At 49.6% G+C, this 22,904-nt stretch overlaps 1 protein-coding gene across 2 annotated transcripts in view; it reads left to right on the top strand.

Annotated features, from left to right (window-relative positions):
- The first annotated feature begins 10,297 nt into the window (after nt 1-10,297).
- zgc:63863 (uncharacterized protein LOC393372 homolog) overlaps nt 10,298-22,904 on the top strand; it is a 57,586-nt gene continuing 44,979 nt past the window's right edge. For both annotated transcript variants that reach the window (XM_052016390.1, XM_052016391.1), the window contains exons 1-2: nt 10,298-10,485; nt 15,403-15,588. In XM_052016390.1, coding sequence (XP_051872350.1) covers nt 10,398-10,485; nt 15,403-15,588 — 274 coding nt within the window. In that variant the 5' untranslated portion in view covers nt 10,298-10,397. The remainder of the gene's footprint in view (nt 10,486-15,402; nt 15,589-22,904) is intronic.

Below are 22,904 nucleotides of genomic sequence, written 5' to 3' on the forward strand. Positions count from 1 at the left end.
ATTCTCAAATAACAATGAGTTAGAGTACAGGAAGGAGATAGAGAGCTTAGTGACATGGTGTCATGACAACAACCTTTCCCTCAATGTCAGCGAAACAAAAGAGCTGGTCATTGACTTCAGGAAAGGGGGTGGTGTACATGCACCTGTCTACATCAATGGTGCTGAGGTTGAGAGGGTTGAGATCTTCAAGTTCCTAGGAGTGAACATCACCAACAGCCTGTCCTGGTCCAACCACATAGATGCTACGGCCAAGAGATCTCACCAGTGCCTCTACTTCCTCAGGAGGCTAAAGAAATTCGGTTTGTCCCCATTGACACCAACCTTTATCGATGCACCATAGAAGGCATCCTACCTGGATGCATCACGGCTTAGTATGGCAACTGCTCTGCCCAGGACCACAAGAAACTGCAGAGAGTTGTGGACACAGCCCAGCACATCACGGACACCAGCCTCCCCTCCTTGGACTCTTTACCTCTCGTTGTCTTGGTGTAGCAGCCAGCATAATCAAAAACCCCACCCACCAGGAACATTCTCTCTTCTCTCCTTTTCCATCAGGTAGAAGATACAGGAGCCTGAGGGCACCACCAGACTTAAGGACACTTAAGTGGGGGACTCTACCCCACTGTGATAAGACTATTGAACAGTTCCCTTATACGATGAGATGGACTCTTGACCTCACAATCTACCTTGTTATGACCTTACACCTTATTATTTACCTGCAATGCACTTCCCTGTAGCTGTGACACTTTACTCTGCATTCTGTTATTGTTTTTACCCTGTACTACCTCAGTGCACTGTGTAATGAATTGATCTGTGTGAACAGTACACAAGACAAGACACCACCCTAAGGATGTCCTGCAGTGACAGACAGGGGCTGGGATGATTGCCCTCTGACATCCACAACCGCCTTCCTTTGTGTGAGGTCCGACTCCATCCTCCGAAGTGTTTCTCCTTGATCCCATTGACTTCAATTTTACCAAGGCACCTTGGTGCCACACCCAGCTGGATACTGCCTTGTCACCTCACCTAACCTCGAGAATTCATATCTTTGGTTCACACTTGGACTGAGACCTGGAGCCAAACGTCCCTGATGAAATCCAAACTGGAAACCCAGTGGGAAACACTTGGCTTGAGGCACAGTTAGTTCTGGAGTGTGGATCTTCAGTACTATGGCCGGGATATTGTCTGGTCCTGTAGCCTTGTGCTCTCAGATGTTCCTTGGAGTGAATCGGATTGGCTGAAGACTGTCTCCTGCGATGGTGGGATCTCAGGGATCACCCACTTGACACTTCTGGCTGAACATGAAGTTTTCACGTCTGGGCAAATGGGACTAGCTTGGATGGGCACATTGGTCGGCATGGACCAGTTGGGCTGAAGAGCCTGTTTCCCTGCTGTATGACCCGATGACTCCAACGTGCTTGTGAATGCTTCAGGCTTGTCTTCATTCTGAGTCTCACTGTTATTGAGGACTTCAGGACTTCCCAAAGTGCTTTACTTCCAAGTCGTGATCCTGAAGCACATTTCTCAACGCAGGGAACACAGCAACTCTGTGCATGCAGCAACCTCTCACACACAAAACTGCGATAAGCTCAAGTCAAGTTTATTGTGTTCTGCACAAGTGCGGTGAGGTACAGGTACAATGAAAAACCTGCTTGCGGCAGCATCACAGGCACATAGATTCAGACAACACACAGGACGTAAATTATACACAAATGAAACAAGGCAGTGAAGAGAAAGACTGTAAAACAAAGCAGCAGTGCTGAAAAACACAACCAGAGACCAGTCTACGGCAGTGCAAGAGGTGGTCCGTAGTGTTCTGTTGCTGAGGTAGGGTTAGGGTTCTGCAGGTCAGTTCAAGAACCTGACGGTTGTAGGGGTGTAGCTGTTCCTGAACCTGATGGTGTGGGACTTCAGGCTTCTGTACCTCCTGCCCAACGGTAGCTGCGAGAAGAGGGCATATCCCAGGTGGTGGGGATCCTTGACGATAGATGTCGCTTTCTTGAGCAAGCAACTGGACAACAAACTGCTGGAGGAGCTCAGTAGGTCAGGCAGCATCCATGGAGGCAAAGGGATGGTTGACGTTTCGGGTTGAGACTCTACATCTGGGAACGTCGACTCTCTTTGCCTCCATGGATGCTGCCTGACTCACTGAGCTCCCAAAGCAGTTTGTTTTTTGCTCCAGATTCCAGCATCTGAAGTTTCTTTTGTCACCAATTAGATGTTGGTTGGGGTATTAATTCTGGCCTGGAAGTCCCCATACATTGTCACCAGAGAGAGCAGACAGAAGCCTCGGTTCAACGTTTCATCTGAACGCCAGCACCTCTGACAATATTGCACTGACAGCATCACACTGGATTATGTGCCCTGGAATAGTATTTGATCCCAGAACCTTATGACAGAGAGGTGCTGTCAATTGAGCTGAGGTTGATAAATGTTAACCAGCTGCTCTAATATCTCCTCTAGCTGCTCTGTGTCAAATTGTGTCCTGTTACATTACATTCAAGTGAGCACCTTGGGCCGTTTTACAAAGTGAAGGGTGCTGTATGATATTGTTGCTGGTGAGCTGAGACTCCTTTTGCTGCTTTGATGTGTGCTGTGACTTTGCTGATACTGCCACCTAATGGCTTGGGTACATGATCAAACTCGATCTGTTCCAACGCTCACACAAGTGTAGCATTCTGCTGTGGTTGGCAGCTCTCAGCAAGCCAGTCAGCATCCGCGGAGAGAGAAACCAAGTTAATGTTTCAGGTCAATGAAAGAGTTGACAAAGGGTCTTTGAACAGGAACGTTAACATCACAGCCTGGTACAGAGGCTCCAATGCAAGAGGCTGCAGAGGGTTGTAGACTCAGCCAGCTCCATCACGGGCACAACCCTCCCCACCATCGAGGACATCTTCAAGAGGTGGTGCCTCAAAGAGGTGACATCCATCACTTAAGGACCCTCACTGTTTGGGACATGCCCTCTTCTCATTACTACCATCGGGGAGGAGGTACAGGAACCTGAAGACCCACACTCAGCAATTCAGGAATGGCTTCTTCTCCTCCGCCATCAGATTTCTGAATAGTCCGTGAACCCATGAACACTGCCTCGTTATTCCTTTCTTTTGGACTATGTATTTATTTTGTAATTTATAGTAAGTTTATGTCTCTGCACTGTACTGCTGCCACAAAACAGTCATGTAAGTCAGTGATAATAAAGCTGATTCTGATTCTGAATAACTTCATTTCTCTGTCCACAGATGCTGCCTTGAGCTGCTGTCTCCATTTTTATGTCACATTTCAAGCACCTGCACTGTTTGCTTTTCAGTGCTGTCTCTGTAATTATGGAAGATGACAACATTCCACTTGTCATTACGTTCTCTGCAAAGCACGTTCTGTGTTTAATATGCTTCAGGTATCTTTTTCCCAGGGTCGAGATGTCTAATACCAGAGGGCATGCACTTAAGATGAGAGGGGGTAAGTTCAAAGGAGATGTGTGGGTAAGTGTTTTTACCCACTCTGTGGGTGCCTGGAATATATTTGTATTGTTATTGGTTTATTATTGTCACTTGGAGGTACAGTGAAAAACTTGTCTTGCATACCGATCGTACAGGGAATTCATTACACAGAGCAGTTACATTGGGTTAGTACAGAGTGCATTGATGTAGTCCAGGTAAAAACAATAACAGTACAGAGTAAATGTCACAGCTACAGAGAAAGTGCAGTGCAATAAGGTGCAAAGTCACAACAAGGTAGATTGTGAGGTCAGAGTCCATCTCATCGTATAAGGGAACTGTTCGATAGTTTTATCACAGCGGGGTAGAAGCTGTCCTTAAGTCTGTTGGTACTGCCGGGGTGGTGGTGGAGGCAGATACGATAGTGGTGTTTAAGAGGCTCTTAGACGGGCACATGAATGTGAGGGAAATGGAGGGAGATGGCCATTGTGTAGGCAGAAGGGATTAGTTAGACATTTAGTTACTAAGTTAGTTCAGCACAACATGGTGGGCCGAACGGCCTGTTCCTGTGCTGACTGTTCCTGTGCTCCATGGTTGGTGGCTCCTTATTAAAAATCTAGTTATTTGGGTCCCTATGATGTGGCTGTGTCAATATTCATGCCAATTCTTGATTTTTAATCTTTACCCCATTTATGGAATTGGAGCCAGAGAGTCACAGAGTCCTGCAGCACTGTAACAGGCCCTTCAGCCCACAAGGCCCATACTGACCATCAACCACCCACTTACACTCATCCTACACTCATCTCACTTTATTTGCCCCACATTCCCCACACAGGCTCACGAATAGGAATGGAGGATGTGGATCACGTGCAGGCAGAGGGGGTTAGTTTAATTTGACATCATGCTCAGCACAGACGCGGTGGGCCGAAGGGCCTGCTCCTGTGCTGTACTGTTCTCTGTTCTGTATTCCCATCAACTCCCCCCAGATTCTGCTGCTCACCTACACACTTGGGGCAATGTACATTGGCCTGCTAACATCATAACCTGCTGTGAGGCAGCAGCTTGACCAGCTCCACTGCTGTGCAGCCAATGTTAGGTTTAAGTCACCACTAGTGGTGAATATTTGCTCCTCTCGGTGTTCGTCCGTCCCAGTAGTGCGTAAACTTCCCTTCAGTGATTCCTTGTCGTGTGATCGCCTTCTTTCTGTGGGGACCCTCCAGGACCCCCACTGCTTGGGCTCACTGTACTCTGTAGTCCAGATGAAGGGTCTCGGCCCAAAACGTTGACTGTCCATTTCCTTCCACAGATGCTGCCCGACCCGCTGAGTTCCTCCTGCAGTTTGTTTTTTGTACTCTGTTCAGTTCTGCAGTTGTGTGCCCTTGCTTTCCACGGTGAAATCATTTGGCAGCTCTGAACTCACGCGGTTGCGCTGAATGATTCCTACTGTCCCTGAGGCCCAACCCGCTCTTTGTGCTTATATGACACAGAACACAGACCAGTACAGCACAGGGACAGGCCCTTTGGCCCATGGTGTTGTGCCCAGCTAATCAAGCTCATGACACTAAATTAAACTAATCCCTACTGCCTGCACATGGTCCATATCTCTCCATTCCCTGCATATTCGTCTAAAAGCCTCTTAAACTCCACTATCATATCTGCCTCCACCACCACCCCTGGCAGCACATTCCAGGCACCCACTGCCCTCTGTGTAAAAAACTTGCCTTGCACATCTCCTTTGAACTTCCCCCCCTCTCCCTTAAATGCATGTCCTCTAGTATTAGACATTTCAACCCTTGCATAAAGATACCGGCTGTCTACGCCTCTCATAAGCTTTATTAATTTTGTGGCGGTATGGTAGTGTAGCAGTTAGCATAACGCTATTACAGCACCAGCAACTCGGGTTCAATTCCCGCCGCTGTCTGTAAGGAGTTTGTATGTTCTCCCCGCGTCTGCGTGGGTTTCCTCCGGGTGCTCTGGTTTCCTCCCACATTCCAAAGACGTACGGGTTAGGAAGTTGTGGGCGTGCTATGTTGGCGCCGGAAGCGTGGCGACACTTGCGGGCTGCCCCCAGCACATTCTCATTAATGCAAAAAGACACATTTAACTGTGCGTTTTGATGTACATATGACTGACAAATAGACGTCTATCTTATATCTACACCACCTACTTTTGCAGTGTGTCTGTCCTTTCTTAAACGTCAAATGGCCTGGAATATTTAGTTCCCAGCTCTGGTCACCATACATGCACACTTCTGTAATGGCAATTAAGTCATACCCTTTCCCTTCTATTCTTGCCATTAACTAATTTACCTTGTAACGAATGCTATGAACATTCAAATAAGTGTCTTTAATTTTGTCCTTTAAACATTTTGCTGGACTGACTTCCTTTGCTGCTTGACGTTGTTCTTGGCATCTATTTATCTCACTTTTCTAACTTCCCCTTCCCTGAATTCCCTTTGAGGTTTCCATTCCCCTGTTAAAATGAGTTTGCAACTTCTCTATTACCTCATAAAACTATAACACTGTTTGTGCTGCAAGTTTTCCAGTGTTCTGTACGTATCTACCCTATTTCTATTCACCAAGTTGAACGCCTATTTTCAGTCATCAGCAAAATGTTGACGGTGTTATCGACTGTCATATGCAGGCCGTGATCCTAACCAATGGGTCTACAATGGCACCGAGCTCACTGAAGACCAGTGTCAAACAAGGTTATTGCCCTGACTTTTTTTCATCTTTCCCACTGCATTGATACACCCTTGGGTCAGGTATAATCACTACATTTAAAAGACATTTGGATAAGTACATGGATGGGAAAGGTTTGGAGGGATATGGACCAAACGCGGGCAAGCAGGACAAGCTCAGATGGGCATCTTGGTCAGCATGGATAATTTGGGCCGAATGGTCTCTCTCCGTGCTGTATTGGTCTATGAGCGTACCTCCACCTAACTTCCCCGGGAGTTGTGCTAATCTTTAAAACTAATGGGAAAGGTTACAGCCTAGCCATGGTGTCAATGCTTATCGATAATTATTTACCCCAACCTTAAAAATATTCAAAGATTCTGATTCCACAAGTAAGTAAAAATCAAAAAACAAAAAAAACTTCAGATGTGGGAAATCTAAAATAAAATCCGAAAATTACAAACAAACTCAGCAAGAGTCTACGTTTCAGGGTGAAGACCCTTGGCCAGAAGTTTGTTCAGCTGCAGGGAGAGTGGGGGAAGAGGTGTCTCTGATATTGTAAAACCAGGGCGATCATGGGGAGAAGCTGTAAACAGGGTTATCAGTTGGCAATATGGGCAGGGAAGTGGCAGATGGAGTTTAATCCAGCCAAGTGTGAGGTGTTGCACTTTGGGAGATCAAATTTAAGGGAAATGCATACAGTTAATGGCAGGGCCCATAACATAGTTGATGTACAGAGGGATCTTGGGGTGCAAAGTCCATAGCTCCATGAAAGTGGCAACACAAGTGGATAGGTGGTAAAGAAGGCATACGGTACAGCACAGGAACAGACCCTTTGGCCTGAAATGTTGACTGATTCTCTTCCCACAGATGTGGCCTGACCTGCTGAGTGTTTCCAGCATTTTCCGTTTTTGTTTTAGCTCCTGGTTCCACTACAGTCTGAGGAAAAGAGTTCCAAAGACTCACTAGTCTGAGGGAAAACTATTCACTCCACCTCTGTCTTGAGCGAGGTAGGACACCTGGTCGAGCGGTGCTGCAACAACAACCTCTCGCTCAACATCAGCAAAACTAAAGAGCTGATTGTTGGCTTCAGGAAGGGGAAGGAGGGTGAACATGCGCCAGTCTACATTGGGGGGATCAGCGGTGGACAGAGTCAGCAGCTTTAAATTCCTGGGATTTAACATATCGGATGACCTGTCCTGGGCCCAGCACATTGATGCAATCATAAGGAAAGTGCGCCAGCAGCTTTACTTTTTAAGGAGGTTAAGGAGGTTCGATTTGTCACCAAACACTCTAACAAACTTCCACAGACATACTGTTGCAAGTGTTCTGACTGGTTGCACCACAGTCTGGTAGGGCAATTCGAATGTGTAGGAATGTAAGAAGCTGCAGAGAGTAGTGGACTCGGCACATCCCTCCCTACCATCGGGAGTATCTGCAGGAGGCGCTGCCTCAAGAAGGCAACGTCCATCATCAAAGATCCCCACCATCCGGGCCGTGCCATCTTCTCGCAGCTCCCGTCGGGCAGGAGGTACAGAAGCCTGAAGTCCCACACCACCAGGTTCAGGAACAGCTACTTCCCTTCAACCATTCGGTTCTTGAACCAACCTGCACATCCCTAATCGCTACCACTTTAGCAACACTATGACCACTTTGATCACTTTGCACTAAAATGGACTGTTTTGTTTTGCTCTAATTGTGTTCTTTCTTGTAAAAATTGTGTTTATGTTCAGTTTATGTTTTTCTTGTGAATGCTGCTTATCTGATGCTCTGTGCCTGTGATGCTGCTGCAAGTAAGTTTTTCATTGCACCTGTTCATCCATGAACTTGTGCACATGACAATAAACTCGACTTTGACTTTGAGACCCTTTAGTTTAAAACAGACTACTAGTTATAGAATCTTCCATAAGAGGAAACTTGGTCTCTGCAAGAGCCCTTAGGAACTTATACACGACAAACAAGTCCTCTCTCACTCTTCTAAACTCCAGCGTATATCAAAAACAAACTGCAGGAGGAACTCAGCGGGTCAGGCAGCATCCTTGCAGGCAAAGGGATGGTCTATGTTTTGGGTTGAGACGCTGTATGTTGGCTAATGTTGTACTTTTGTTTCAGAAGGGCAGATAAGCCACGGAACTACAGGCTGGTGAGCCTTGCATCAGTGGTGGGGAACGTATTGGAAGTGATTCTGAAAGACGGAATTCATTTACATTTAGTACCTAAAACTAGACGGCATAGGTTTAAGGAGAGAGGGAGGAGGTTTAAAGGGGATCTGAGGGATAAATTTATCACACAAAGCATAGTTGGTATCTGGAATGAGCTGCCAGAGGAGACAGTAGAGGCAGGAACGGTAACAACATTCAAGAGGCACCTGGACAGGTACTTGAATGAGCAGGGATATGGATTTCCTGCAGGCAGTGGGATTAGTATAGGTGGGCATGATGGTCAGTATAGACGTGGTGGGCCGAAGGGCCTGTTTTTATTCTGTACAACTCATTAGTCAGGGTATTGAGTATAGGAGTTGGGACATGGTGTTGCAGTTGTATAAGTTATTGGTGAGGCTGCACTTGGAGTGCTGTGTACAGATCTGGTCACCCTGGTTAAACTGGAAAGCGTGCAGAAAAGATTTATGAGGATGTTGCCAGGACTCGAGGGCCTGAGTTACAGGGAGAGGTTGGCCAGGCTTGGTCTTTATTCCTTGGAACGTGGGAGAATGAGGGGCGACCTTTGTGAAATGTTTAAAATTATGAGAGGCAGAGATAATGTGGATGGTAACAGTCTTTTCCCCAGGGTAGGGGAGTCCTAAACCAGGGGGCGTAGGTTCAGGGTGAGAGGGGAAAGATTTAAAAGGGACTTTTTCACGCAGAGGGTGGTGAGTATATGGAACGAGCTGCCAGAGGAAGTGGGTGAGGCAGGTACATCAGGATCATTTAAGAAGCACTTGGATAGGTACATGGAGGGGCGGGGCTTGGAGGGATATGGGCCGAATGCAGGAAATTGGGACTAGCTGGGTGGTTGGCATGGACTGGTTGGGCCAAAGGGCCTGTATCTGTGCTGTATTGCTCTCTGACAAATAGATATGGGGTAAAGAAGGCCCTTCATTGGTTGGGGCATTGAGTATAAAGTTGGGAAGTCATGTTGTACTGTATGAAACTTTAGTTAGCCCTCATTTGGAGTATTGTGAGCTGTTCTGGTCGCCCCATTACAAGTTCAAGTTACTTTATTATCATTCACCCATATGCTATAAGACCACACGGAGGAACAAAATGTTGTTTCCCCCAGACTCACACAACAGAGGACATGCATAAAACAGAGGACATACAATAAACACAGACAAAAAAATTCTGCAAGTACAAATAGTGCAAAAAACAGTATATACAGAATACAAATTTAGTGCAGGGTTAGTGCAAAACCGAGTTGGACGAAGAAAATACAGAACTCAGTGTGTTGCACCAATTACAGGAAGGATGTGGAGGCTTTGGAGAGGGTGCAGAAGAGGTTCACCAGGATGCTGCCTGGATTAGAGAGTGTTAGTTATAAGGATAGTTTGGACAACTTGGGTTGTTCTCTCAATGACTTCTTCCCCAGTGGTTGCAATTTTCCAGAGTTTGCCCCTCCCCTGTAATTCCCGATTTCTGGGGTATCACGACTACCCTCTGCAGTGAAGAGCAATGTAAAATAACCGTCTAATTTCACTGCCGGATCCCACGATGAAGGACCCACACACGTTGCATTGGGCCACAGACACCCTGCGCCAACCCACGTTGCCGAGAACCCCCTGGGTTAATGTTCTGACACGCAACACAAAGGGGGCGGGGCGACCATCGATGATTGACAGCGGTACGAAGGAATCAACACCGGGAGCACCGAGGCTGGCCGAGATACTTGGCGCGGATTGGTCGGTGCTGGACCATACAGCCGACGGCGAAGGGGCGGGGCGACCATCGATGATTGACAGCAGTACGAAGGAATCAACACCGGGAGCACCGAGGCTGGCCGAGATACTTGGCGCGGATTGGTCGGTGCTGGACCATACAGCCGACGGCGAAGGGGCGGGGCGACCATCGATGATTGACAGCAGTACGAAGGAATCAACTCCGGGAGCACCGAGGCTGGCCGAGATACTTGGCGCGGATTGGTCGGTGTTGGACCAATCATTCGGCGGAAAAGGGGCGGGGCGGAGGCTGCAGCCGGAGCCGGTAACGGGACGTGCGGGATGGCGGCGGCGGTTGGCGGGCAGTGGGTGTGTCCGGTGGGTCACTGAGGTTCAGACGGTGCGGTCGGTACGATGAGCGGCCGCAGGAGCAGGCGGCAGAGTGTGAACGGGCGGGAGGCGACGGTGAACGGCGCCGGCGGAGCCCGCCGGGGCGGCACAGGTAGGCGCTGCTGACGTCATCGGCGGCCCCGGGCAACGGGGGGGGGGGCACACCTGGGGGGGTGGGGGGCACACCTGGGGGGGTGGGGAGACGGGGGTGGGGGGCACACCTGGGGGGGTGGGGAGACGGGGGTGGGGGGCACACCTGGGGGGGTGGGGAGCACACCTGGGGGGGTGGGGAGACGGGGGGGCGGCACACCTGGGGGGGTGGGGAGACGGGGGTGGGGGGCACACCTGGGGGGGTGGGGAGACGGGGGGGCGGCACACCTGGGGGGGTGGGGAGACGGGGGTGGGGGGCACACCTGGGGGGGTGGGGAGACGGGGGTGGGGGGGCACACCTGGGGGGGTGGGGAGACGGGGGTGGGGGGCACACCTGGGGGGGTGGGGAGACGGGGGTGGGGGGCGCACCTGGGGGGGTGGGGAGACGGGGGTGGGGGGCGCACCTGGGGGGGTGGGGAGACGGGGGAGGGGGGCGCACCTGGGGGGGTGGGGAGACGGGGTGGGGGGCGCACCTGGGTGGGTGGGGAGACGGGGGAGGGGGGCGCACCTGGGGGGTGGGGAGACGGGGGGAGGGGGGCGCACCTGGGGGGGTGGGGAGACGGGGGAGGGGGGCGCACCTGGGGGGTGGGGAGACGGGGGTGGGCGGCGCACCTGGGGGGGTGGGGAGACGGGGGTGGGGGGCGCACCTGGGGGGGTGGGGAGACGGGGGTGGGGGGCGCACCTGGGGGGGTGGGGAGACGGGGGAGGGGGGCTTACCTGGGGGGGTGGGGGGTTTGAAGGGGGGTGGGGAGGGGGGGTGAAGGGGGTGGAGGTTGAAGGGGGTGATGGGGGAGACGGGTTGAAGGGGGTGGTTGGGGGGAAGACGGGGCTGGTGGAGGGGTGAAGGGGATGGTGGGGAGGGGGGTGAAGGGGAGACGGGGGTGGTGGGGGGGAGAGATGGGTTGGGGGGGTGGGAGATGGGTGTTGGGGGGTGATGGGATGGGGAGGGTAGTGGGGAGGGGGTGGGGGGTTGTGGGGTGGGGGTAGGGTGTGTGTAGGTGGGGTGGGAGTGGTGGGTTGGGGGGACGGGTGGTGGGTTGAGAGGGATGGGGTTGGTTGGTGGGTGGGATGGGGAAGGGGGTGAGGGGGTGGGATGGTGGGAACTGAGGGGGATGGGTTGGGACAGGGGGTTTGGGTTCTGGGGGAATGGAAGGGGGGAAATGAGTCACAGGGATAGATGAATGGATGGGGAGGAGTGGGGGATGGGGGTGTGGGGGGATAGAGGGGGGATTGTGGGGTTGGAGGGTGGAGTGGGGGATAGGGGAATGGAGGGGGAAAAGGGGCTGGGGATGCCGGAGGGGGGGCTGATGGGGATGTCAGAGCTGGGGGGTTGGAGGGGTGCACGGTGGGTAGGGGGGATCAGGGTGGCGGGGAGGAGGGATGGAGAGTTTGATGGAGTGAGGTGGTAGTGGGGGACGGAGCAGGGGGCGAGGGGTGAGTTGGGGAGGGGGAAGGGGGGACAGAAGGGGAGTGGGTGATGGAGGGGTGGATGGATGGGGGGATGGAATGGGGTGGGTCATGGTGGGACGGATGGAATGGGGAGAGTGGGGAGGGGGAGTGCAGGGGGGTAGAGTGTGGGATTGGGGAGCAGGGGGTGTTTGGGGGATGGGGGGACAATGTGGGGGGGATGGGGGCAAAGAGGGGCTGGAGGGGGGTTGGGGTAGAGGGGGTGACAGGGTGAGGGGTCTCTATGGACGGAGTAGGGGGCGAGGGGGATGGAGGTGGACAGTGGGGGATTGGGAGGGGAGTGGGAGAAGGACTGGTGAGTAGGGGACAGGAGGACCATGGGGGGGTGACGGGGGGTAGAGGGGAAAATGGAGGCGGGAACAGAAGGCAGTAGTGGGGATGGAGGAGGGTGACGGGGAAGTGGGGGTTGGAGAGGGGTTGCGTGGGGCAGAGGGTGGGATTGGGGTGATTGGGTGACAGGAGAAGGCGTGGAGAGTTTATGGGAGTGAGGAGGGGGCTGGAAGGTGGGGTGGGCTTTGAAGGGGGCAGTGCAAGAAGTGGGAGGGAATTGGAATTGGTTTATCGTGGAGGGTTGAGAATTGGGGACAGGAGGGGGTACACAGGGCAATGGTGGCCAGTGTTAGGCATAGTGGTACTACACGTGGAGAACGGGACATGTGGGAAGATGAGGGAGGGGCAACGGAAGCTCGTGGGGTGTTGGTGGACAGAGGGAGTGGGTGACGGGAGAGGTGTGCAGATTCCTTCAACTCTGCCCCGATTCTACCACTTGTCCCCACACTAGGGGCTATCTGTCATCCTACCAGTCTGCACCTCTTTGGGGTGTCGGAGGAAGCTGGAGCAGGGAGAATGTGGAAACTCCACACAGACAGCACCAGAGGTCAGAATTGAACTCGGGTCAGTGGAGCAGGGAGGTGGTAGCTCTAACAGCTGCGCCAGTTTGCCAACCGGTATTGGGGATGGGGGAGGGAGTGTAGTTAAGGGGTAAGTGGGTGGAGAAATGGGAGGGACTCAAGTGATAGGTGAGCGGGTAAGAGAATCGGTAAGGTCAGCAGCGGAGGGAAGCAATTAAGGTCACGTAATGCATGGAGTTATACAGCACAGAAACAGGCCCTTCGGCCCAACTCGTTCGTGACAAGTTGCCTAACGTAGTCCCATTTGACTGTGATATTGTGCATCTCTCTAAATCTTCCCTATCCATGCACCTGTCCAAATATCTTTTAAATGTCATGTTTAAACCTCCCCTTTAAACCTTGCATTTACCTGAGTTAAACTCCATCTGTCATTCCTCAGCTCTCTGGCCCAGTTGAGCAAGATCCCGCTGTAATCTTAGACAATCTTCTTCACAGTCCGCCAATTGTAGTGTCATTCCCAAACTTACTAACTGGGCCACCTCCATTCTCATCCAGATTGTTGATATGGATGATGGACATTGGACCCAGCACTGATACCTGTGGCACGCCACTGGTCACAGGCCTCCAGTCTGCAAAACAATCCACCACCCCTCTCTGGCTCCTACCTTCAAGCCAATTTTGTATCCAGTAGGTTAATTCACCGTGGATTTCATGTGTTCTAACCTTCCAGACCAGCCTATCGTGCAGTACCTTGTCAGAGGCCTTGCTAAAGTCCATCCATGAGTTATTTTATCAGAGGCCTTGCTAAAGTCCAGGGAGGGAGGATCATAGAATCATAGAACAGTACAGCACAATACAGGCCCTTTGGCCCACAATGTTGTGCCGACCTTTAAACCCCTTCCTCCCACATATCCCTCTATTTTAAGTTCCTCCATATGCTTATCTAGCAATCTCCTGAATTTGACCAATGTATCTGCCTCCACCACCACCCCAGGCAGTGCATTCCATGCCCCAACCACTCTCTAGGTTAAAAAAAACCTTCCTCTGATATCTCCCTTAACTTCCCACCCATTACTTTAAAGCCATGCCCTCTTGTATTGAGCATTGGTGCCCTGGGAAGAGGTGCTGGCTGTCCACTCTATCTATTCCTCTTAATATTTTGTACACCTCTATCATGTCTCCTCTCATCCTCCTTCTCTCCAAAGAGTAAAGCCCGAGCTCCCTTAGTCTCTCCTCATAATGCATATTGTCTCAACCAGGCAGCATCCTGGTAAATCTCCTCTGCACACTTTCCAACGCTTCCATATCCTTCCTATAATGAGGTGACCAGAACTGGACACAGTACTCCAAGTGTGGTCTAATCAGAGTTTTGTAGAGCTGCATCATTACCTTGAGGCTCTTAAACTCGATCCCTTGACTTATGAATGCTAACACCCCGTAAGCTTCCTTAACAAGGATGGGGGGCAGTGGAGGGGCAAAGGGGCAGGGAAAGGCCGAAACTTCAGTTGAATAAAAGAAATGGAATCAGGAACCTACTCCTCCATTTAATATAATAATGACTGATCTGATTTTCAGTGCAAACTTCATCTTCCTACATCCACAGGTTAGGGAATTCCATACTTGACAGTTGTCTGAGGGAACAGATACTTCCTCTTGTTCTTGAGTCATAGTTATAGAGCATAGCAATGGGTCCTTCGGTCCAACTGGTCCATGCCGACCAAGATTCCCATCTAAGCTAGTCCCATTTGCCTGTGTTTGGCCCATATCCCTCTAAACATTTCCTATCTACGTGCCCGTCTAAATGCTTTTCAAATGTTGTTAATGTACCTGCCTCAACCACTTCTTCTGGCAGCTCGTTCTGTACACCGACCACCCTCTGGGTGAAAAACTTGCACCTTGTTCCTATTAAATCTCTCTCCTCTCACCTTAAACCTACACCCTCTAGTTCTTGATTCCCCAACCCTGGGAAAAAGACTGTGTGCATTCACCCTATCTATGCCCCTCATCATTTTATACACTTCTATAAGAGCTTCCTCATTCTTCTCTGCTCCAATGAAACAAGTCCCAATTTGCTCAACCTCTGTCCATAACTCAGTCCCTCGAGTCCGGGCAACATTCTTGTAAATCTCCTCTGCACTCCCTTCAGCTCAATGTGTGAAAATGTTGCCTTTCACTTGAAACATAGCAAAAGATCCCAAGAGGAGTACTAGCAAAAAAAAAACGACATCAATCCACTTTTTTTTGTATATATTTATTCTTTTTTGTTTGAGGTGGGCAGTGCTTGCAAGGTTGACTTTTATTGCCCATCTCCAATTGCCCTCGTATTCTTGTGGTAACAGTCCTCTCATAGTGCTGCTGAGGCAGGAACTCCAGGAGCTAGGACCAGCGATGTGTTCCAAAGTCAGGATGGTGTATAACTGGGAGAGAAGCCTGTAGAAGGCAGTGCCTACTTCCCTTGTTCTTGGTGGTGAAGGTAGCGGGTTTGAGATATCTGCTGAGCATTATGCAGGCCCTAGGGTGTGCTTTGCTGAAATTCTCACAACTTGTTCTTCCTCCAACAGAAATTGAATCAAAGAAGAAAAGGAAGCTGCTGGCCATTCACCAGGCTCTGAATGATGACCCAGTTGACGTGAGAACTCTGCGGCAGTGTGCGGTTAGCGAGGGCGGGCTGCTGAGTGATGAGATCCGCAGGAAGGTCTGGCCAAAGCTGCTGAATGTGAATGTTTATGACCTCCCTCCGAAACCAAGTAAGCTGGCGATTGGGGCATTTCCTGAGTTGCTATTGTTCACACAGGCTAACTTTCTCTGTATTGATTTACACCACCACTCCCATCACTTGGTGCTTCCATTGTAGTTCAGTTATTGTTATTTTGGTGAGTTCTATTTTGTAGCCAAGATGAGGGAATTCAGTGTGATATATCCAAGCTGCAGATGATTGAAGCTGGGTGAGTCAGAGGTATTGCACTTTGGGAAGCACACGTAAGGGAAAAGTGTACAATAAATGGCAGGGCCCTCAGGAGTATCGATGTACAGAGGGATAATAGGGTCTAAGTCCATAAGCTCCTGAAAGTGGCAACGCAAGAGGGTGTTTCATGCAGCGGGTAGTGAGGTATATGGAACGAGCTGCCAGAGGAAGCAGTTGAGGCCGGTACAATAGTATCATCTAAGAAGCACTCGGTGCTTGGAGAGAAATGGACCGAATGCAGGAATTGGGACTAGCTGGGTGGGCACTGCGGTCGGCATGGACTGGGTAGGCCGAAGGTCCTGTATCCATGCTGTATTGCTCCCTGACAAATAGATATGGGGTAAAGAAGACCCTTCATTGGTTGGGGCATTGAGTATAAAGTTGGGAAGTTGTGTTGCAGCTGTATAAAACTTTAGTTAGCCCTCATTTGGAATATTGTGATCTGTTCTGGTCACCCATTACAGGAAGGATGTGGAGGCTTTGGAGAGGGTGCAGAAGAAGTTCACCAGGATGCTGCCCGGATTAGAGGGCATGAGCTATAAGGAGAGGTTGAACAACTTGGGTTGTTTTCTCTGTGGCATTGGAGGCTGAAGGGAGACCTGATAGAGGTTTACAAAATTATGAAAGTCATAGATAGAGTAGACAGTCAGAATCTCTTTCCCAGGGTAGAAATGTCAGGTACTAGAGGCCATAGATTCAAGGTGAGAGGGAGAAAGTTTAAAGATTTATGAGGCAAGTTCTTTTTTACACAGGGAGTTGTAGGCACCTGGAATGGAGTACCGGGGAGGTGGTGAAAGCAGACATGGTAGTGGTGTTTAAGAGGAATTTAGACAGGCACATGAAGATGCTGGGAATGGAGGGATAGGGATCATGTGCAGGCAGATAGGTTTAGGTTAATTTGGCATTGTGATTGGCGCAGACATCGTGGGCCGAAGGGCCTGTAACTGTGCTGTACTGTTCTGTGAGAGTGTGGGCTGTGAGGTGGATACAGAAAAGTTCCAGTGTGATTAGGACAGGTTGAAGAAGTGGGCGAAGCCTGGCAGGTACAGTGTGATGTCAGCTTTCATAAGTCGAGGGATGGAGTTTAAGAGCCGCGAGGTAATGATGCAGCTCTACAAAACTCTGGTTAGACCACACTTGGAGTACTGTGTCCAGTTCTGGTCGCTCATTATAGGAAGGATGTGGAAGTGTTGGAAAGGGTGCAGAGGAGATTTACCAGGATGCTGCCTGGTTAGAGAGTATGCATTATGAGGAGAGACTAAGGGAGCTCAGGCTTTATTCTTTGGAGAGGAGGAGGATGAGAGGAGACATGATAGAGGTGTACAAAATATTAAGAGGAATAGATAGAGTGGACAGCCAGCGCCTCTTTCCCAGGGCACCAATGCTCAATACAAGAGGGCAATGGCTTTAAAGTAATGGGTGGGAAGTTCAAGGGAGATATCAGAGGGAGGTTATTACCCAGAGAGTGGCTGGGGCATGGAATGCACTGCCTGGAGCGGTGGTGGAGGCAGGTACATTGGTCAAATTCAAGAGGTTGCTAGATAAGCATATGGAGGGAATTTAAAATAGAGGGAAGTGGGGGAGGTAGAGGTTAGATAGCCTTAGGCACAACATTGTGGGTCAAAGGTCCTGTATTATGCTGTACTGTTCCATGGAAGTACCATGGATCATTACCTTATGATGTGGAAGACATGATTATCTGAATGGTGAGAAATTGGGGAAGAAGGACGTGCAACAAGATCTGGATATCCTTGTCTCTGAGAGCAAGTGTAAGGTGCGTTAAGGTGAGGGCAGTTTAAAAAGCGGGTAGAAAAAAAAACTTTGGAGGCTTTGTGGGTTTCACTTCGGAAGACGTCGGGACTTCGGAGCAGTTAAGTTTTTTTTATTTTTAATAGGGTTTTTATTATAAGGGTTAGATTTTATAAGGTTCTTTTTTAAGTTGTTTTATAAGTTTTTAATCGGGAATAGTGAGGGCTGGACTGCGCAGGCGTGTGACGTCGGCAGGTAAGGCGCGGGCAGTTTAAAAAGCAAACCGTCATATCCAGAGGGCAGCGTCGGAGCGGGCAGCTGAGTGAGTGGGAGCAGAGTGGTCGGGCTTTGGCTCAAGGGGCTTCGGTGTAAAAGGGCAAGCAGGTGAGTAGCTGGTAGGTAGGTAAAGGTTAGGTTTTCCTGTTATAAACTTTTAAGTAGAAAAACTAGGGGGAAGAAAGAATTAGTTCTGATGGAGGACATGGTGGTGTGCTGGCAGCTGCTTGATGTGGGAGATCGTGGACCTTGCTGTGGTCCACGATGGCCACATCTGCAGTAATTGCTTGAGGCTGGAGGAACTTCGGCTCTCAATCGATGAGCTGGAGTTACAGCTTCAAACACTGCGCAGCATCAGGGAGGGGGAGAGTTATGTAGATACTGTACATGAGGAGACGGTCACCCCCCCCCCCTTAGAGCAGGTACTACTGGAGTCCAGGAAATAGATAGAATGGTGACTGTCAGGGGAGGGAAAAAGAAAAAGAAAACGAATAGGCAGATAGAGCAGAGGACCCCGGAGGCTGTTCCCCTCAGTAACAGGTTTTCCGCTTTCGAGGCTGTTGAGGGGGATGACCTGCAGGGGCCTAGCAGCAGTAGCCAGGTCTCTGGCACTGGGACCGGTCCTGCTGCTCAGAAGGGAAGGAAGGAGAAGAGGAAGGCAGTAGTGATAGGGGACTCAATAGTCAGCGAAACAGATAGAAGGTTCTGTGGCAGTGAGCATGAATCCCAGATGGTATGTTGCCTCCCAGGTGCCAGGGTCCGGGATGTCACTGATCGGGTCCACAGGATTCTAGAGTGGGAGGGGGAACAGCCAGAAGTCGTGGTTCATGTTGATATCAATGCCATAGGTGGGAAGAGGGATGAGGTCCTGAAAAGTGAGTTTAGGGAGCTAGGCAGAAGAACAGGACCTCGAGGGTAGCGATCTCAGGATTGCTGCCAGTGCCACGTGATAGTGAAGGTAGGAATAGGAGGAGATGGCAAATAAATGCATGGCTGAGAAGTTGGTGCTGGAGGGAGGGTTTTAGATTTTTGGATCACTGAGATCTCTTCTGGGGAAGGTGGGACCTGTACAGAGAGGACGGGTTACACCCAAAACCTGAGGGGGGCCAATATCCTTGCGGCCAGGCTTTGCTTGGGTGGTTCGGGAGGGTTTAAACTAGTTTGCGAGGGGGAAGGGAACTGGAGGAGTAGGTCAGAGGAAGAAGGGATGGGGAAAAGTCGATCTGACAGGTAGGGAGGCTTTGAGGAAGGAGAAGCAGAGTACAGGCTATAAAGTAGTAAGGTGGATGGCTAAAGTGCATTTACTTAAATGCGAGAAGCATCAGGAATAAGGGAGGTGAACAGAGAGCTTGGATAAGTACATGGGACTATGATGTTGTGGCTATCACAGAGACATGGCTGACATCAGGGCAGGAATGGATATTGAATATCCTAGTTTTCAGTGTTTTAAAAGGGATAGGGAGGGGGGGGAGAAGAGGAGGAGGGGTGGCGATACTGGTCAGGGACACTTACAGCTGCAGAAAGGGTGGATAATGTAGAAGGATCCTCTCTAGAGTCAATATGGGTGGAAGTTAGGAACAAGAAAGGGGCAGTTACCCTCCTGGGAGTATTCTGTAGGCCCCCCAGTAGCAGTAGGGATACTGAGGAGCAGATTGGGAGGCAGTTTTTGGAAAGGTGCGAAAATAACAGGGTTATTATAATGGGAGACGTCAACTTTCCAAATATTGATTGGCACCTACTTAGTGCCAAGGGTTTAGACGGAGCGCAGTTGTTAGTTGCGTCCAGGACGTATTCCTGACACAGTATGTTGACAGGCCTACTAGAGGGAATGCCATATTAGATCTAGTTTTAGGTAATGAACCGGGACAGGTGACAGATTTATCGATGGGTGAGCATTTGGGGGACAGTGACCATTGCTCCATAACCTTTAGAATTGTCATGGACAGGGATAGGAGCAAAGAGGACGGGAGGATATTTAATTGGGGTAAGGCGAGAACTTGGGAGTGTAAATTGGGGTGGCATTTTTGAAGGGAAATGTACTATGGAGATGTGGTCGATGTTCAGGGATCTTTTGCAGGATGTTAGGGGTTAATTTGTCCCGGTGGGGCAGAGAAGGAATGGTAGGGTGAAGGAACTGTGGGTGACGAGAGAGGTGGAACAACTATTTAGGAAGAAGAAGGCAGCATACATAAGGTGTAAGCAGCAAGGATCGGACAGGGCTCGTGAGGAATATAGAGTAACAAGGAAGGAACTTAAGAAAGGGCTGAGGAAAGCGAGAAGGGGACATGAAAAGGCTTTGGCGAGTAGGATTAAGAAGAATCCCAAGGCTTTTTACTCGTACGTGAAGAGCAGAAGGATGACGAGAGTAAAGGTAGGTCCGATTGAAGGCAAAGGTGGGAGGATGTGCCTGGAAGCTGTGGAAGTGGGTGAGGTTCTCAATGAATACTTCTCTTCAGTATTCACCAAGGAGAGGGGTCTTGATGACACTGAGGACAGTGTTGGTGAGGGTAATGTTCCAGAATAGGTAGATATTAAGAGAGGATGTGTTGGAGTTGTTAGAAAATATTAGGACAGATAAGTCCCCGGGGCCTGACGGAATATTCCCCAGGCTGCTTCGTGAGGCGAGGGAGGAGATTGCTGAACCGTTGGTTAGGATCTTTGAGTCCTCGTTGTCCACGGGGATGGTACCAGAGGATTGGAGGGTGGCAAATGTTGTCCCCTTATTCAAGAAAGGTAGTAGGGATAGTCCAGGGAATTACAGGCTGGTGAGCCTTACGTCTGTGGTGGGTAAGCTGTTGGAAAGGATTCTAAGAGATAGGATCTATGAGCGTTTAGAGAATCATGGACTGATTAGGGACAGCCAGCATGGCTTTGTGAAGGGAAGATCTTTCCTCACAAGCCTGATAGGGTTCTTTGAGGAGGTGACCAGGAAGATTGATGAGGGTAGTGTAGTAGATGTGGTCTACATGGATTTTAGTAAGGCATTTGACAAGGTTCTGCATGGTAGGCTTCTTCAGAAGGTCAGAGGCCAAGGGATCCAGGGAGGCTTGGGCGTGTGGATTCAGATTGGCTTGTTTGTAGAAAGCAGAGGGTTGTGCTGGAGGGAGTGCATTCGGATTGAAGGGCTGTAACTAGTGGTGTCCCACAGGGATCGGTTCTGGGACCTCTCCATTTTGTGATATTTATTAATGACTTAGATGAGGGGGTGGAAGGCTGGGTTAGCAAGTTTGCAGACAACACAGATTGGTGGTGTTGTGGATAGTGTGGAGGGCTGTCAAAGTTTGCAGAGAGATATTGATAGGATGCAGAGCTGGGCTGACAAGTGACAGAGAGAGTTCAATCCCGAGAAGTGTGAGGTGGTACACTTTGGAAGGACAAACTCCAAGGTGGAGTACAAGGTAAATGGCAGGATTCTGGGCAGTATAGAGGAGCAGAGGGATCTGGGGGTTCATATCCACAGATCACTGAAAATCACCTCACAGGTGGATAGGGTAGTTAAGAAAACTTATGGGATGTTAGCTTTCATAAATTGGGGGATTGGGTTTAAGAGCCGAGAAGTGATGATGCAGCTTTAGAAAACTTTGGTTAGACCACTAACTCTGGTTAGAGTACTGTGTCCAGTTCTGGTCACCTCATTATAGGAAGGATATGGAGATGTTGGAAAGGGTGCAGAGGAGATTCACCAGGGTGCTGCCTGGATTAGAGAGTATGGATTATGAGGAGAGACTAAAGGAGCTAGGGCTGTTCTCATTGGAGAGAAGGAGGATGAGGGGAGACATGGTTGAGGTATACAAGATATTGAGAGGAATAGATAGAGTGGACAGTCAGCGCCTCTTTCCCAGGGCACCAGTGCTCAAAACAAGAGGGCATGGCTTTAAGGTAATGGGTGGGAAGTTCAAGGGAGATGTCAGAGGGAGGTTTTTTGACCCAGAGAGTGGTTGGTGCATGGAATGGGCTGCCTGGGGTGGTGGTGGAGGCTGATACGTTGGGAGAAGTTTGAACTTGTCCAGAGAGGTGAACCTATGGAACTCTGTACCACTGAAAGCAGTTGAATCGAAATCATTAAATGTATTCAAGAAGGAGTTAGATACAGTTCTGAGGCTCTAAAGGTACAAAAAAAAGCAGAAAAAGGGTACGAATTTGCATCATCAGCGGTAGTCATATGGGATGGCGGAGCAGGCTTGGATGGCCAAATGACCCCCTCCTGCTCATCATGTCTGTGGTTCTATATGATGGAAGTTGCGAATGGCAGGATTCAACCCCTCAAATCCATTCGTTGTTGATTTGGATTACGACTTCATTTACTTTCCCATATCCTTCTCTAAGAAAAGTCAAATTGAAATTAAAGCAAAAATTCCAGATGCTGGAAATCTGAAATAAAACAGAAAACACTGGAAACTCTCAGCAGATCAGGAAAGTGAAAAAGTTAACGTTTCAGATCCAGGAGCCTTCATCAGAACTCAACTGGTCTCCATTTTCAAATTTCGACATCAACTACTTGCTAAAAACAAAGGAAGACTAACATTTTCACAACTTACAAGTCCCAAAGCTCTTTAGAGCCATTGTGGTGTTATGATGCGGGAAAAGTAGCAGTTAATTCATGGTCCACAAGCAGCAACATGATAGCAGGTTTGGAGCAATAAAACCAACTGCTGGAGGAACTCAGTGGGTCAGGCAGCATCTTTGAAAGCAAAGGGATGGTTGACATTTTGGGGCGATACCCTGCATCAGGACCATGATAGCAGTTTTGATTGCCTCATAACCTAAAGATAAGGGGAAAGACATGTCGGACTGAGATGAGAAACTTCTGCCGGAGTGGTGAACCTATGGAATTCTGTACCACTGAAAGCAGTTGAATCGAAATCACTAAATGTATTTCAAGGAGTTAGATGGTTCTGAGGCTCAAAAAGTACAAAAAAAAATTTGATAAATATCGGCTAGGAGACAAGGATTTATAGTCATACAGTATGGAAACAGACCCTTTGGCCCAACTAGTACATGCTGACCAAGATTCCTATCTAAGCTAGTCCCATTTGCTTGCGTTTGGCCCATATCCCTCGAAACCTTTCCTAT

The sequence above is a fragment of the Pristis pectinata genome, chromosome 5 (genome assembly GCF_009764475.1).
Source record: "Pristis pectinata isolate sPriPec2 chromosome 5, sPriPec2.1.pri, whole genome shotgun sequence".
Classification (NCBI taxonomy): Eukaryota; Metazoa; Chordata; class Chondrichthyes; order Rhinopristiformes; family Pristidae; genus Pristis; species Pristis pectinata.